The sequence below is a fragment of the Lissotriton helveticus genome, chromosome 2_2 (assembly GCF_964261635.1).
Source record: "Lissotriton helveticus chromosome 2_2, aLisHel1.1, whole genome shotgun sequence".
Taxonomy (NCBI): domain Eukaryota; kingdom Metazoa; phylum Chordata; class Amphibia; order Caudata; family Salamandridae; genus Lissotriton; species Lissotriton helveticus.
The window spans coordinates 371583974-371597945 of record NC_136060.1 but is presented as its reverse complement, the minus strand read 5'-3'; the positions used below and the strand labels follow the sequence as shown (position 1 = coordinate 371597945).

The 13972-nt window shown below is 55.8% G+C and overlaps 1 protein-coding gene across 2 annotated transcripts in view; it reads left to right on the top strand.

Moving 5' to 3' along the window:
• Nucleotides 1-13972, top strand: part of HTT (huntingtin) — a 1924961-nt gene that overhangs the window by 1784155 nt on the left and 126834 nt on the right. For both annotated transcript variants that reach the window (XM_078678546.1, XM_078678545.1), the window contains one exon: nt 9666-9780. In XM_078678546.1, coding sequence (XP_078534672.1) covers nt 9666-9780 — 115 coding nt within the window. The remainder of the gene's footprint in view (nt 1-9665; nt 9781-13972) is intronic.

Genomic DNA, 13972 nt, shown 5'->3' with positions numbered 1-13972 from the left:
TCCACCCTATAGAGAGGAGGGGGGGTAAAAAGGGGGGCTCCTTCAGAGTAGAGCCACAGAGCTCTTCTTCAGCACTAATCCCCTATCCCTCCTTACTGGACAGTCTTAGGGGCACCAGGGAACTCTTACTTCAGCTCCCAGGGCAGGGTCCTTCTCAGCTCCCAAGACTACTGGAATTAACCCCTTTACCTAACTGTCCAGGATCAGCAGGATGAACTAACTTGGCTAGGACAACAGGAAATGGGAGGTGGGAAAGCCTTGACAGAGGGCTACCCTTGTAGAGTAATCCACCCTTCAGGTTCCTACCCCTACCAGACCTCAGCCTTCACTCTAGCTGCTCCTCACTGACAGACAAAATGGCTGTCCAGCATTCCGCCTTTTATAGGCTGACCCTCTGGAGTCCAGAAGGGACCAGAAGGTTCTGGAACGCCCTATACTAGTCTATGGGGAAGTTCTGGGTTTGGCAGTTAGGGCAGTTGGTAGCCACCATTTTGTGACTCCAACTATTTCTCCTGTCAGAACAGGCCTCTAGGCCTGAGGTGAAAAACTATGAGGGGGAGAAAGAACACCTATCCCCTTGACCAACACCTAGAAAAAGCTAGTGGACACAAAAATTAATAAAGGTATAGGGGGAAAAAGGGGACAAAATAAATAATAATTTGGAGGGACTACGCAAAAAAAACAGACAGGTCTAACATAAGGATTCTCATAACCTCCCCTTTCCTTTAGATTTATAGGTGCGAGGGACTGTGAGAGAGACTGACACTGCGTCGTGGTTAGAGATTTCGGCCGGGAAAATGTCCACCTCTGTTGCAAATGCGTAAAGTTCAGAGCAACTAATAAAATGATCTAACCTAGCGTATGTATGGTGCACATGTGAGTAAAATGAATAATGTGTGCTCTTGGGATGGGCCTCCCGCCAGACATCTAGAAGCCCTCTTTGTTTCAACCAGGCCCTCCCCTCGGGTGAGATCGCTCCTGTCGAGCCATAGCAGTTGCCCGAGCCATCCTGCTCAGGGTCCATAACTAGGTTGAGGTCCCCACCAATAAGAACATATTTATCCTGAGTCTGTAAGATGTCTGACAGTGCATTCTTAAGAAAGGCTTCCTGACCCGTATTAGGTGCATAGAGAGACCCTACAACTAGAGTCAGACCTCCCATTGTAACCTGTCCCTAATCTCTGCCACCTTATCCCCCACTGCACCCTGAAAGTGTTTAGCTACCAGTATGGCGACCCCCGCCCTCTTATCTGTAGTGGAAGAGTAGATTGATGAGGGAAGGCACGGGATCGCATCCTGTGCCAGTCTTTAGACAGCAATTGTGTTTCTTGTATTAGACATATAGAGGCCCCGGAATTCTCTAGGTAGGACAGAATGGCTCTACTTTTGATGGGATTGTTGAGCCCCTTCACATTTAGGGTAAGGTCTTCAAGGTAGGGCTCGTCATAGTGGCCAGATGAGGTGGAGTATCGTCATCCTGGAATTCTCTGCCGCAATTAGTTGCCTTGCTGGGGGCAACCCCCTGGTGACACACCGGTTCCCCTTCCTCCCCCACCCTCTCCCCAACATCCCTGCCCTCTCCATCCTTTCTCCGCCCACCCTACTCTCCGCCCTCCAGCCCAAACCCATCCAATCCCCTGCCCTAACCCCAACAGAACATCTGCCTTTCTGAAGTGCCGGCGCTTGGGAAAAAGAAAGAGTGAAGGGTCCACGTGTAGCCTAGTCGTCCTCGGCTCCCCCCCTCCCCGCTCCCAGGCTCGCCATGTCACAGTGCAACACAATCCCCGTTTGAGTTTGCATGTTCACTCGGGAGCTAAAGTATCCCGCTTCACCGCTTCCAGGGCCGATGCCCTCTCCTGGGATAATGCCACTGGGTCCGGCTTCATGTCTAGTTTGGGAGAACGTCTGCACCCCACTGTCTGCCAACAATTTCCCAATGACCACTGCGATGGAGTAGGGGAAGGCCCCTGACTGCGACTCTCCATGCCCAGAAGATCACGGGTTTCTTGAAGCAATCTCAGCTGGTGCAGCTTGCCGTTCCACTTGAAAATTAGGCGGAACGGGTGGCCCCACGCGTACGACACCCCTTTGTCTTTCAGATAAGACGTCACTTCCTTAAAGTCTTTTCTCTTATGCAATGTTATGGAGGCCAGATCCTGGAACAAAGCTACGGGGTGCTCCGGGTACTGGATAGGTTGTTTCTTCCGGGCCTCCCGCAAAATACGTTCTTTTAGCACATAGTCTGGCAGGAAGGCTAGGATGTCCGGCGGTGGGACCGGAGCGCGCCTCCCCAGTCCCCTCGATGCGCGCGGTCTCTGTGTATCTCAAAATCCGAAGGCTCGCCGAGGATATCTCTGAAGAGGCCCTGGAGGTAACCCGCCATGTCTGACCCCTCCTCTCACAACGGGACCCCCGGACGCGGATGTTGTTGCGTCAAGACCGGTTCTCCAGGTGTTCAGCGTGCTCTTGGAGGTCCACTTGTTGGTCCTTTAGACTGATTATTTCTTGTTGCAGAGACTCGATTGCCTCGCTTTTGGAGTGCTCACCATCCTCGATAGCTGCGACCCTCTCCCCCATCTCGTCAACATCGCGACGGATTTCTCTAACTTCGCCTGCTACCTCCTGCTTGAGCGCCTGGAAGTCATCGTAGAGGGTGTTGAACAGTGCTTCCAGGAACTCTCTAGTGATGGGCATATCCATCAGTGACCGGTCTGGTTGGGGCTGAGAGGCCGGCTGGGGCGGTCCTCCTCTGTCCACTGTTATAGGGGATTTGGTAAGCATGTCCTTGAGAGATCTCTCCCCTTTCCTCCTCATGCCAGCCATTCTGATGTCTCTCTGAAGCCCCAGCAGGCGACACCTCACTAGCTCCCTTCGTCTCTAGGGTCACACAGCTGGTTGGCCGTCCCTGTGCACAGCTGGGCACTAACTGACCCTTCAACAAACTTACAGCCTGTGCTCGGGTATTTTCGGGCTTCCGTTATCCAGCCCTGCTCCCTATTTAACTGTGGAGCCCGTCCCTCTGATGCTGCCGCTATGCACCTCAGTTAGCCACAGTCCATAGACCCAATGTTAGCGGTGGGTCTCTCTCTGCTGCGCGGGGGGGGGGCCAAGCGTAGCGAGTGGACAACAAAGCAAGGGGCCGCTGTTGTCCCCGGTGATGACTGAGCAAGGGGGCCTAGGTCTCCAAAGCTCCTGATGCCCTGCCAAGAGGCCAGCCGACTGATCTGTTCAATGCCCCCACGCCATCCGCCTGCCAGCCCCTGATCCTGCACTCAGCTGGCTTGGGGGGCCCTCCCCCCTGTCGTGGGGGCGCCTGACGTGCAGAGCGAGGAAAAAATATGAGGTGTGCTGACAGACCTTCTGCTGTCCTTGAAGCGCAGGGCCCCTCCCTCTAGGCCTCCTGGCACCCGATGTTGAGGTGGCTCCCTCACGGCGCCAATCCCGGGCCTCCAATCCCACCGGGGCCTCTGCCTGGGTTCTTCACTCCCGCCTCTTTGTGGCCTCCCCGCCGGGTACCCAGCCGCTTGTCACTGTCCCACAGCCTCCTCTAGTATGCACCCCCTTCCACTGCCTATGCGGGGCCTGCCCTTCCTCCTGCAGGTGGATGCAGATAACTGCTATGCTTGGCGGCTTGCCGAGCGTCAGTGTCCTCCCAGCAGACCCAGTAGAGACGGCTGCTAAAGTCACTCACACAGGCCCAGCCGCCCCCGGCCTCCATTCTCGCGACATCCACTTCGGGGTCCCAGTCAGCCCCAACCACCGGCGTTGCGCTCAGCCCTCTGCCGCTCGTTCCAGAGCCGCCACTCCTCACCTCCGTTCCCAGGGGCGCACACCGGGGCCGGGCACTCAGGTCCCTCTCGGCGGGCCAGTGAGGGTGTCGGCCCGCCCCGCTACTGCAGGCCTCAGCGCCCCGGCCTCAATTTTCGCGCTGTTCGCGGCGGAGCACTTTGTCAGCCCTAGCCGCCTGCATCACGCTCCGCCTGCTGCCTCTCTCTGCAACGCTGATGCCACTCACAGTCGATGCTTCTAGGCTGGCAGGCTGCAATCCACAAGGAGTCTCCACTGCCCTAGGGGCTCCCCGCTGGGCACTGTCGCACCTTCCTCAGTGCTTGTTCCGCTCCACTGCCATTTCGCGGTGCCGAGTCGCGGACCGGTGCGTCTGCTTTCCGGAACTTCTCACCGCCGCAGACTGCACACCAGTGTGGCTCCCCCGTTTCTCCACAGTTCCCCACTAAGTTCCACGCACAAACGGGGATAATGTGCTGCGAAACGGCCTGGACAGGGGACTCGGAGCGGGGTGCCTCGAGGAAGCACTTCCACCTAGATCGCCATCTTGGCCACGCCCCCCTAGGTTTTGCTTTTGAATGTCGCTTTCATTGAATTTATATGGCAAGTCCTTTTGGAGATTTGAAAGTATAAGTTGCTGTTTTGTGTTCTGAGTGAAAGAGGGATGCCAGAGCAATGCTCCAACAATTAAGGTTGGCTCTTTCATCATGGCAAAATTGCCTCTGATGCGACCACCCTGGCTATGAAAACTTTTCAGAGATTCTGGTTCCTGTATATCCGTCAGACTGCATGTTTGAAATGGAGTTTAGCTAATATATGTGCCATGCTGTGCGTGGTGCACAAGCGTTAGTGTTGTTCTGGAACATACCTGGTCGCACCACAGAAGGCGACCAGGAGGTGCTACATGAGGCTCTACAGCCCCAGTGAGTGCACGTCACCTAAGTCCCAGCGGACGGAGCTTCCTGTCTCTGCTCTGGCACAACGTCGTCCTTCAGAGCAAGGCTCTCGAGGTCTGCAGTTTGGGCAAGGTGCACAGTAACTCTCTGAGTCTGAAAATCACCAGGGCAGGCCCGGACAGGCTCCTGCAGCTGCCTTAAGGGCTCAGTATTTACAGCAAATCAGAAGCGCTTTTGAGGCAGAAACCAAGCTGTCTACATTTGTAGCGAGTACTACTTTTAACAAGCATTAGAATGCAATAGTCTCGCATTTTCTTTTGGTAGGCACGGGGAGATTTTGAGTCATTTGCCCAGAATCACAGGATGTTGATTAGACGCTGAGGTTAGAACCTCGGACCGTTGTGCAAACATCAGTGATGACTAATATGTATGGGCGTGCTAGTTTGTGCCATGCTCTTTCAGTTGTGGTTGTGAGTGAGGATCATTGGTGGGTGGTGGAGAGATCAAATCCAAAATCTATACTGAAGAGATATACTTCTTTAGTAGTTTGGAGGGGGTTAAGACCTGCAACACTGGACGTGAATACTGAACGACTGCATTTCTGTATTTCATAGGTTACTAGTTATACTGTTAATCTGAAAGAAACAGGTTAGTGTTAGGATTCCTTACCTTAGAATATCCCCAAGCGTCAGACTGGATCCAGAAAGTTTTCGTCAGTCGTACCCTTGCGGGTTGGTAGGCGTCGTCTGCGGCTCCGCGTCCATCGTCGGTGTCGTGAGCGCCGGGATGACATCGTCGGAGTACTTAGACGCCGCCCTCGCGCGCTGACGTCAGTTTTTCTTTTTTCCGCGCCAGCTAGCGCAGATCGGGGAAGAGCAGTACTCTGTCATTTTTTTACTAACTTTTTGATCTATTTTAGATCTCTTTTTTGAGTCGACTTCGACTCTTGGTGCTGTAGGGATGCCTGGCTTCAAGCCGTGCGACGCCTGTCACCGCCTGATGTCTGTGACCGACCCCCACCATCGGTGTCTCTACTGCCTCAGGCCGACCACGACTACAAGTCGTGCCCCGACTGCCTGGCCTTGACTTCGAAGGGTAGGCGGGAGCGGTCCCGCGCCGCTCGAGGTCCAGGTCGAGGAGGAAGTCGAGGGACCGGTCGCGGAGCCGCAGTCGTCGCTCGTCGAGTCATCGCCAGCACTCGTCGGCCTCCAAGTCCTCTGGTAAGTCGAGGCACTCCAAGAAGAAGCCGAAGAGGCGACATCGCTCTTCAGACTCCCCTCGCCGCTCGTGTGACGCGGCTGAGGGTTCGGGCAACACCGCCCGCGCTGCTCCGTCGGCGCCGCAGGGGCCGCCTCCATGCCCATACCCTCCGGTCCCTGGCCTGCGACGCCGGAGGAGATTCGTGATTTCCTCATTGCCATGATCCAACATGGGGCCTTGGCGCTGTCGTCGACTTCGGTCCCGACACCGCCGGCCCCCTTGGGTTCCGTGCCTGGATCCCGGTCGATGCCAGTTGACCTTACGACTCCTGCGCTGACGCCGACCCCCATGGTGTCGCTCCCGGCGCCGTCCTTGAATGACGTCGGCCCCAGTTTCAGTCCGGGTCCGGCATCGGAACGGCGCCGCTCGCGCCATCTCCGGTGTCGATGGATGAGGCCTTCATCTACGACCCGGCTCCGTCATTCCAGCCTGTTTACCAGGACACGGATGAAGTGGAGGACTGGGTCTGAGGACCCTCTGGCATAGCAGTGCCAGTTGAGCCGGGACTGGGCAGATGAGCTAGGGGAAGCCAGTGGTTTGGACACATCGCCCGACACTGGATTCATCTCTCCTCCATCCGTGGCTATGGAGGAGGGTGCTACGTATTGTGTGGTGTTGCGCAGGGCAGCCAAGGCCTTGACTCTTGAACTCCCTGCTGAGGCTGTGAGGGCTAACCTCCTCACTGAGGTGCTTCAGCCGCCAGTAAACTCCTCGGAGCCTCTACTGCCGTTCAATGAGGCCCTCACGGACGTTCTGATGGGCACTTGGTCCAAGCCCTCCACAGTGCCCCCTGTGGATCGGAAAGATACCTGACACCACCGCCCGGCTCTGGGCGACCCTAGCTTTCTGTCCGTGCACCCCACCCCCGAGAACCTGGTTATCCAGGCCTCTACGTCCCAGACCGCATTCCCGACCGCTCCCCCGGATCGGGATTCCAAAAGGTTTGATCAGTTTTGGGAAGAAACTGTTCTCATTGAGTTTGGGGTTGCGTTCCATCAACACCGCTTGCCTTTTGGGCCGTTATACCCACTCTTTGTGGGACACGGTTGTGGACGTGCTGCCCCAGTGCCCGGAGGAGGCCCGGACCAGACTTGCCCCAGCCCTTGCGGAAGGGTGAGATGCGGCGCTTTATTCCATCAGGTGTGAACTGGATACCACGAACTCGCTGGGAATGGCGATTTCCATGACGGTGGCTGTTCGCCGCCACGCCTGACTGAGGTCCGCCAATTTCTTGGGCGATGTCCAGGCCACGCTCATGGACATGCCCTTGGATGGCTGTCACCTCTTTGGCGACAAAGCAGACAATGCACTTGAGCATTTCAAGGACTCCAGGGCTACGGCTAAGTCCTTGGGCCTGTCAGACTTCTACTTTTCGCCCCTTTCGTGGCCAAGGAAGGGGCACCACCCCCAGTCCTGCCAGCCACAGGCCACAGAACCAGCCTCAACACGGCCGCAGATGTGGTAACCGCCGTGGCGGTGCCAGTGGACAATGACAAGGTCAGTCCACATCCGCTCTTGCAGCATCTGCCTCAAAGCCTTCCTAGCCCGAGCTTTCAGGCCCATTCGACGCCAGTGGGGGACAGGGTCCGCCATCACCTCCTTCACTGGCGCTCCATCACGTCGGACAGGTGGGTGCTGCAAATCATCCGAAGGGTCTACTCGCCCCCCTTCTAGGTGACCACTCCAGCCATGCCACCGCAGTACCACCGCATGTCTGCATTAGTAAGTTATGGCCCTCTTGGCCAAGGGGGCCATCAAGTGCGTTTCTGGGCCAGAAGTAGGACGGTCCTCCACCCGAACCTGCCCAGTCTCCACCTACATGGGTGGAGATTGAGCGACGACAGTTGAGGCCATTTGACTTGCTTCCTGAACTCTGTGATGTGATTCTGGCAGCCAGGAGTCCCTCCACAAAATCGGTATACACCTGCAGGTGGAACAAATTTGTGGCATGGTGCACAGCAAAGGCTGTGGCTCCACTGTCTGCCCCCCTTTCAGAGGTTCTCCTCTTCTTTCTTTCTCTTGCCCAGCAGGGCTCTGATCTGGGCACTATCAAAGGCTACCTCTCGGCCATTTCAGCCTTCTTAAGGCTTCCTGATTAGCCTTCTCTTTTCAAGTCCCCTGTTGTAAATAGATTCTTGAAAGGCATCACACACATGTTTCCTCCTGTCCCCTTCGTGATGCATCAATGGGACTTGAACCTTGTACTGACTTATCTGATGTGCGCTCCCCTTTGAGACACTTCATAACTGTCCTCTTCGTCTTCTGTCTCTTAAGACTGCATTCCTGGTTGCCATCACCTCTGCCAGGAGAGTGAGTGAGCTCCAGGCTCTATCTTACAAACCTACTTTCCTCTCTGCCCATCTGGACAAAGTTGTTCTGAGGACTCGTCCTTCTTTCCTGCCCAAGGTGGTCACAGCCTTTCATATCGGGCAGTCCATCACCTTGCCCACCTTCTTTCTGCCTCCGCATCCCTCGAAAGAGGAAAAGAGGCTACACCATCTGGATCCTAAACGTGCGCTCTCCTTCTATCTAGAAGGCACACGTCAGTTCAGGGTGGACGACCAGCTCTTTGTTGGTTATGTGGGCGCTAAGAAGGGACAGGCGTTGCACAAGCGGACCATCTCTCGGTGGGTCGTGTTGTGCATCAAGGTCTGTTATTCCTTGGCGAAAAAGGAGCCTCCTTTAGGGCTGCGCGCTCATTCCACTCGGGCCTAGGTGGCTACTACTGCCGTGGGTCGGGGAGTCCCCTTGCAGGACATCTGTCAGGCAGCTACGTGGGCATCGCTGTACACGTTTGCTAAGCACTACTGCCTGGACAGCCAAGTCCGGAGAGATGGCTTTTTCGGCCGTTCCGTTCTCCAGGACTTTCTGGTTAACCTGTTTTTTTCAGATGCACAAGTTACTTTCCTTCGGTAACGATATATCTATAAGAAACAGTAGTTAGTGTTAGATTCCTTACCGCCACACCCATTCTACCTTTCAGGGCCCTAGTTTCATGGCACCAGTGTCGGTTTCTATCATGGCTCTGCGTTCCTGGTGCGGAAAGCTATGTACAGAACTGATGTCAGCACCCCAGCGTAGAGGGGGTATTTAAAGGAGCAATGCAAGGTCCCTTCAGTGAGCCATGACTGCCGGTAGTTCAAGCGCCAACTCTGTGCAAGAGCTTGGGTCCTCCCATTACATCCTGCAACCCAACCCTCACATTGCTGAAACCCTTTTTCAAGTCGTGTATGCTTGTTGTGTAACCCATATGTGAACCAGCGACAAGAAGCCTTGTTAGCGACATCCGAGCGCTAGTCAGACACCAAAAAACGAAATGGTTTGTTAATGGGCTCCCCAGGTCCATGGTAGGCTGTTTGTAAACAGTGTATATGCCAGAGTAGACTCTAAGTGTTGACTTCATGCAGGTGGCAGAAACGGTACCTAATGAAACTATCTTCATCATAAGCTAAAGCATTAAAAAATAAATCACTTTTCATTCAAATAAATAAATACAACAACCCCTAATCTGCGTCTACATAGATAGTTAGGTTATGTGTTCAAACTTTTGAAAAATTCTCCTCTGTCTCCTTATAGCAGAGGCTGTTCTGTCAATCTACAAATAGATGTAACATTCCTGTTACCACAAAGTGTTCAGCATCCCATAAACCGCTATTGCTTATATGATTGCAGTGTATGCTAGACTGATCTGTTCTGTAATTGTTTTTATTTCCCTGTTTGCAGCTGCGTGAACGTTCATAATCAGCAGCATGTTCTGGTGATGTGTGCAGCTGCCTTCTACTTAATTGAGAATTATCCACTGGATGTGGGACCGGAGTTCACGGCTGGAATTATACAGGCAAGTGAAGCAGAGTAATAAAGTCATAAATGTAAACCATGCATTCTTTATTTCAGTATGCTCCCATGTCGGCACTCGAAGAAGTATATGAAACAAGCATTTTCTGCTTTAGCTGAGTACTCAAGATCATTAAGGCATGGGTTTCACTTCAGGATTGTCAGTTCTCTGTGGCCCGCACAATGTATTGGAAGATAGGCAATCCTTGTAACGAATATCTGATAGAGACTACTAGCCGCAGATTCCTTCACATAGAATTATCCCCAGGCGGGAGACTGGTTCCGGAAACGTTTTGCCACAGTATCCCTGGGCGCCGGAGACGGGTGACATCATGCGACTCCACCCAGGCGTCGTCCGCGCATGTGATGTCAGCGAGGTCACATAAGCCTCTCCCCGGCGCGCCTACGTCAGTTTTTTCCTTTTCCGCGTGCAACGTGGATCCGGTCTTGCTGTGGGCCTGTTTGGGGCAATTTTTGTCTTCACCAATTGACTTTATCTGGTGGAACAGTGTGCGAATGCCTTCGGGCTTGAAAACTTGTATGTCGTATGGGCGTCTTATGTCAGCGACGGACCCTCATCTCATTTGTATGTGGTGTTTGGGGGAGGATCACGGCACCACTGATTGTGAGGCGTGTCAACGGTTGAAGGCGAAGTCGCACCGGGAGCGCAGAATGAAACTTCTATCGGCACGTCTCTCCAGGTCGACCTCCTCCCCTCAATCAGCTTCGGCAGACGACTTCGGATACGACCGTGGTCGTCGTCTCGTCCTTCTCCGATGGGTAAGTGTCGCAGTTTGTCCCCGGGGGCTGGTGTTCGGCCTTCCGGAGGCGTGGGCTCTCCTCGGGTGATGCGCCCCCGCGTGTCGTCCTTATATCCACCGTTTCCCGGTGAGGGGGCGACGAGAGTCAAAATGGAGACATACGCGGCGGCTTTGCGGGCCTCGCTGGCGTCTCCTGCTTCTTCTCCTCCTGGGGCGCCAACGGATCCCTCGCCCCGCGCGGGGCCCTCCGTAGCGCCGCCGGCCCCAGCGCCGACTGGTTTGGATCCAGGCTTGAAGGATTTGATGCTGTTGGGGTGCAGCCCCTCTGGGGTCCCTCCTTCGCGCCACGGCACCTCTGCCTCGCCACAAACTCCTGCGGGAGTCCCTGTGGTGTCGCGGGAGGTCGCTGGGGCTCGGGTCGCATCCCCAAGCCCCGCTCGGCCCTCTGAGCAGGCGAAGGCCTCGTCCAAGGCTGAGCTGACGCCGTCCAGGTGCCGGTGTCTGCTTCGGGCAGCGCCAAAGGGTCGATGACCTCTCCTCGTCCCGCTCTGGGCCAAGGTGGGGTGGGGACTCCTCGTCCCCCTCCGGGCCTTTCTCGTTCCTCCCTGCAGGCGGCTGCCTCGTCGTAGGGCGAGTGAGAGATTGAGTCGTTTCTGGCAGCTCCACATGGGTCGCCGGACCGCCTCCGCAACATTCTGGCCTGAGGTTGGCGGAGGACTTCGGGTCACTCCCCCGGTCCCTCCACGCAGGCGGCTGCCTCGGTAGAGGTTGCCCTTTGACCACTTCGGCTCCGGCCCTACTCCGGTCCCTGGTGCGGTGTGACTTGGTGGAGCCCTATCCGGTCTCTCCTTCGGTGCCGGATGGTGCTGGCATCCTACCTCAGGGTGCGGACTCCACGGCTCCACACACAGGTCGTGCAGCCGATTTGTCTTCGGTCGCTCCCTCTTCTCCGGAGGCAAGCTGCATTTTGGTGTCCTCTCTCCCGGAGACTGGCCACCGCGTGGTGTCTTTTTCACCGGCGTCGAAGGGTGGCTCCCCGCCCTTTTTGAGGCAGAGGTGCTCGTCGGAGGAGCGGCAGGTACCCCATTCTTCGGTGCCTTCTGGCTTTGAGGTCTGACCCTTGCCCGTCCCGCTTAGCTTCGGGGATGGCCGTCTTAGTCTACAGCCGTCACCCATGGAGGAGCTGATTTCTTCTCCGCAGGGCCCTACAGAGGCTGGTGCGACCTTCGGTTACACGGTGTCCACAGCTGTGGGCATTCTGCGCATGTGGGACCCGATTGCTCATTTTCTGGCGGACCATCTCTTGGAGGTTCCCCACCAGGGCTCAGGTGGCTGGGAGATCTTACTCCCCTTTGAGGGTTTGCTCCTCTCTTCTCTGGAGGGAGCATGGAGGCGTCCTGCCTCAGGAGATCTGGTGCCTCAACACCTTCTGCACCGTCACCTTCCGGCGCCACGTGACCGAGCGTGCCTCTCCCTCCAGCCCTCTGCTGCCAGTCCAATCTTGAGGACCGCTTTTCCCTCCCTGCCGCCACTGTTGACTCCGCCATCCCGGGAGGCTCGCTGGCTGGACTCTTGGGGGCGCAACATGTTCGCCTCGACCAGCGCGGCCCTGCGGGCCCTTAACACCTTCTGTGTATTGGCGAGTGCTTCCTCTTGTCTGTGGGACTCGGCTAAGTCTCTGGGTTCCGCAGCTTCCCAGGAGACTGTTCAGGTGGACGTACAGCATCATGCTTTGGAGGGCCGGGAGCTAGCGGCTTTTATTCTCCGCTCCGCTCTGGACATCTCGGAGGTGTTGGGCCGGGCTATGGCTTCCTCAGTCGACCTCCATCGCCATGCTTGGCTTCGGGACGGCGTGTTCCCTGAGAACATTCGGGAGCGACTCATTGATCTTCCATTTGATGGCAGCCTTTTGTTCTATGCTCCGGCTGACTCTGCCATCCAAAGGTTCCTGGCGGGGCTCCATCCTCCTCCTACTCCTCCTCCTCTGCCTTTTTCTCCTCTTCCTCCTCCTCCTCCTTCCCCTCCTCAGTGACTGCTGAGCTGAGCTGGGTTTGGGCTTTTTGAATGCCCTTGCTGTAGGTGGCATTTGCTGGCCTTGGAGTCCTCCTTGCTGGGACTTTGACATTGTTGGCTGCTGGACGGCCCTTGCTGCCTGTGTGTGTTTTTGCTGCACTTGTTACACAGACTTGGCCCTGAGATTAGGCCTTCTGTTTTTCGTTGGGCTGATGTCAAGCCTTCCAATGGGCTGTTATTTTTTTCTCAGTTTCGCTTTTGCTTTCTCCTTTGCTGCTGAAGTTCTTCCGTCTTACCGTACCCTATGTGGGGTAGTGGTGGCTGTTATATAGCTCTGCTCTGCTGGGGAGTGCTGGTTGCCTTCTGGTGCCCATTCTCTATGGTGTTTCTGTATGTTGCTATTGCTTCTTGAGGTTGTGTGTGCGGCCCTCATAGTGGTAGGTCCGGCCATTCCTCTCCTTCCTGCTCTTGTGCTGAGAGCTGGGATGCTTCAGTGTCCTTCATTCTTCTGGCTTATGGTTATAGCTGCCATTCTGGCTGGCCTGTTGCCTTCCTTCTGGGTGGGCTCGCCTTTTCCTTGGTTTCCTCGCGCTCTCTGGGCTTCTTCTTGTTCCTCTGCCTGTCCTGGTGTTGGGTGGAAGCTCGGTTGCCCTGGGGTTAGAGTGGGGTGTTTCGGCCCCTCCGGCTTTGTCCTTTGTACCTCTGTTGTAAGTGTATGGGCCTGCTCTCTTTCTTCTTCCTCCTACATCCCTCAGGAGCTGCTGGCGTTTGACTTGTGGGGTTCCTCTTGCCTGGTAGGGACGAGGTTGCCTCCCTGGTCTACGGGTCTGGTCCCCTGTGGGCCTTCTGTCCTGTCCAGACTGGTGGGGTCCTTTCGCAGACCCTCCTTCCCCGTGGGTATTGCTAGGGTATCTATTCTACGTGAAGGAATCTGCAGCTAGTAGTCTCTATCAGATGTATGAGTTACTTACCTTCGGTAACGATGTATCTGGTAGAGACAATTCTAGCCACAGGTTCCTTCACGGCCCGTCCTTCCGCCCCATTCTGCGAGGACCCCTGGGCTGGTCCTTGGCACTCGCCTCCCGGTGGGGCCATGTCCTCTGTGAGTACCTTATTTTGCTCTTGACGGCTTCCCTCCTCTTTGGCTCTGGGAAGGTGGGGCTCCTGGTGTTCCTATGCCCCGCTGCTCTGGCTGCTCCAGGTCGGGGAGGCTGCCTCCCATCTTTTCCTTCCTCCCTTCCTCTTGTTGCTAGGGTCTGGCCCCTCTACCACCTCTGGGTGGGGGCTCTCTGGTTGCGCCTTACCCTTGTCTCTTGGGGGGTGGATGCCCTCCAGGTTGGTTGTTCCTGCCTGTTGGGACTGTCTCCCCTTCCTTGTTTCAGGGGGTGGCTGTAGGCCTGCTATGTGTGACATGACTTTTCC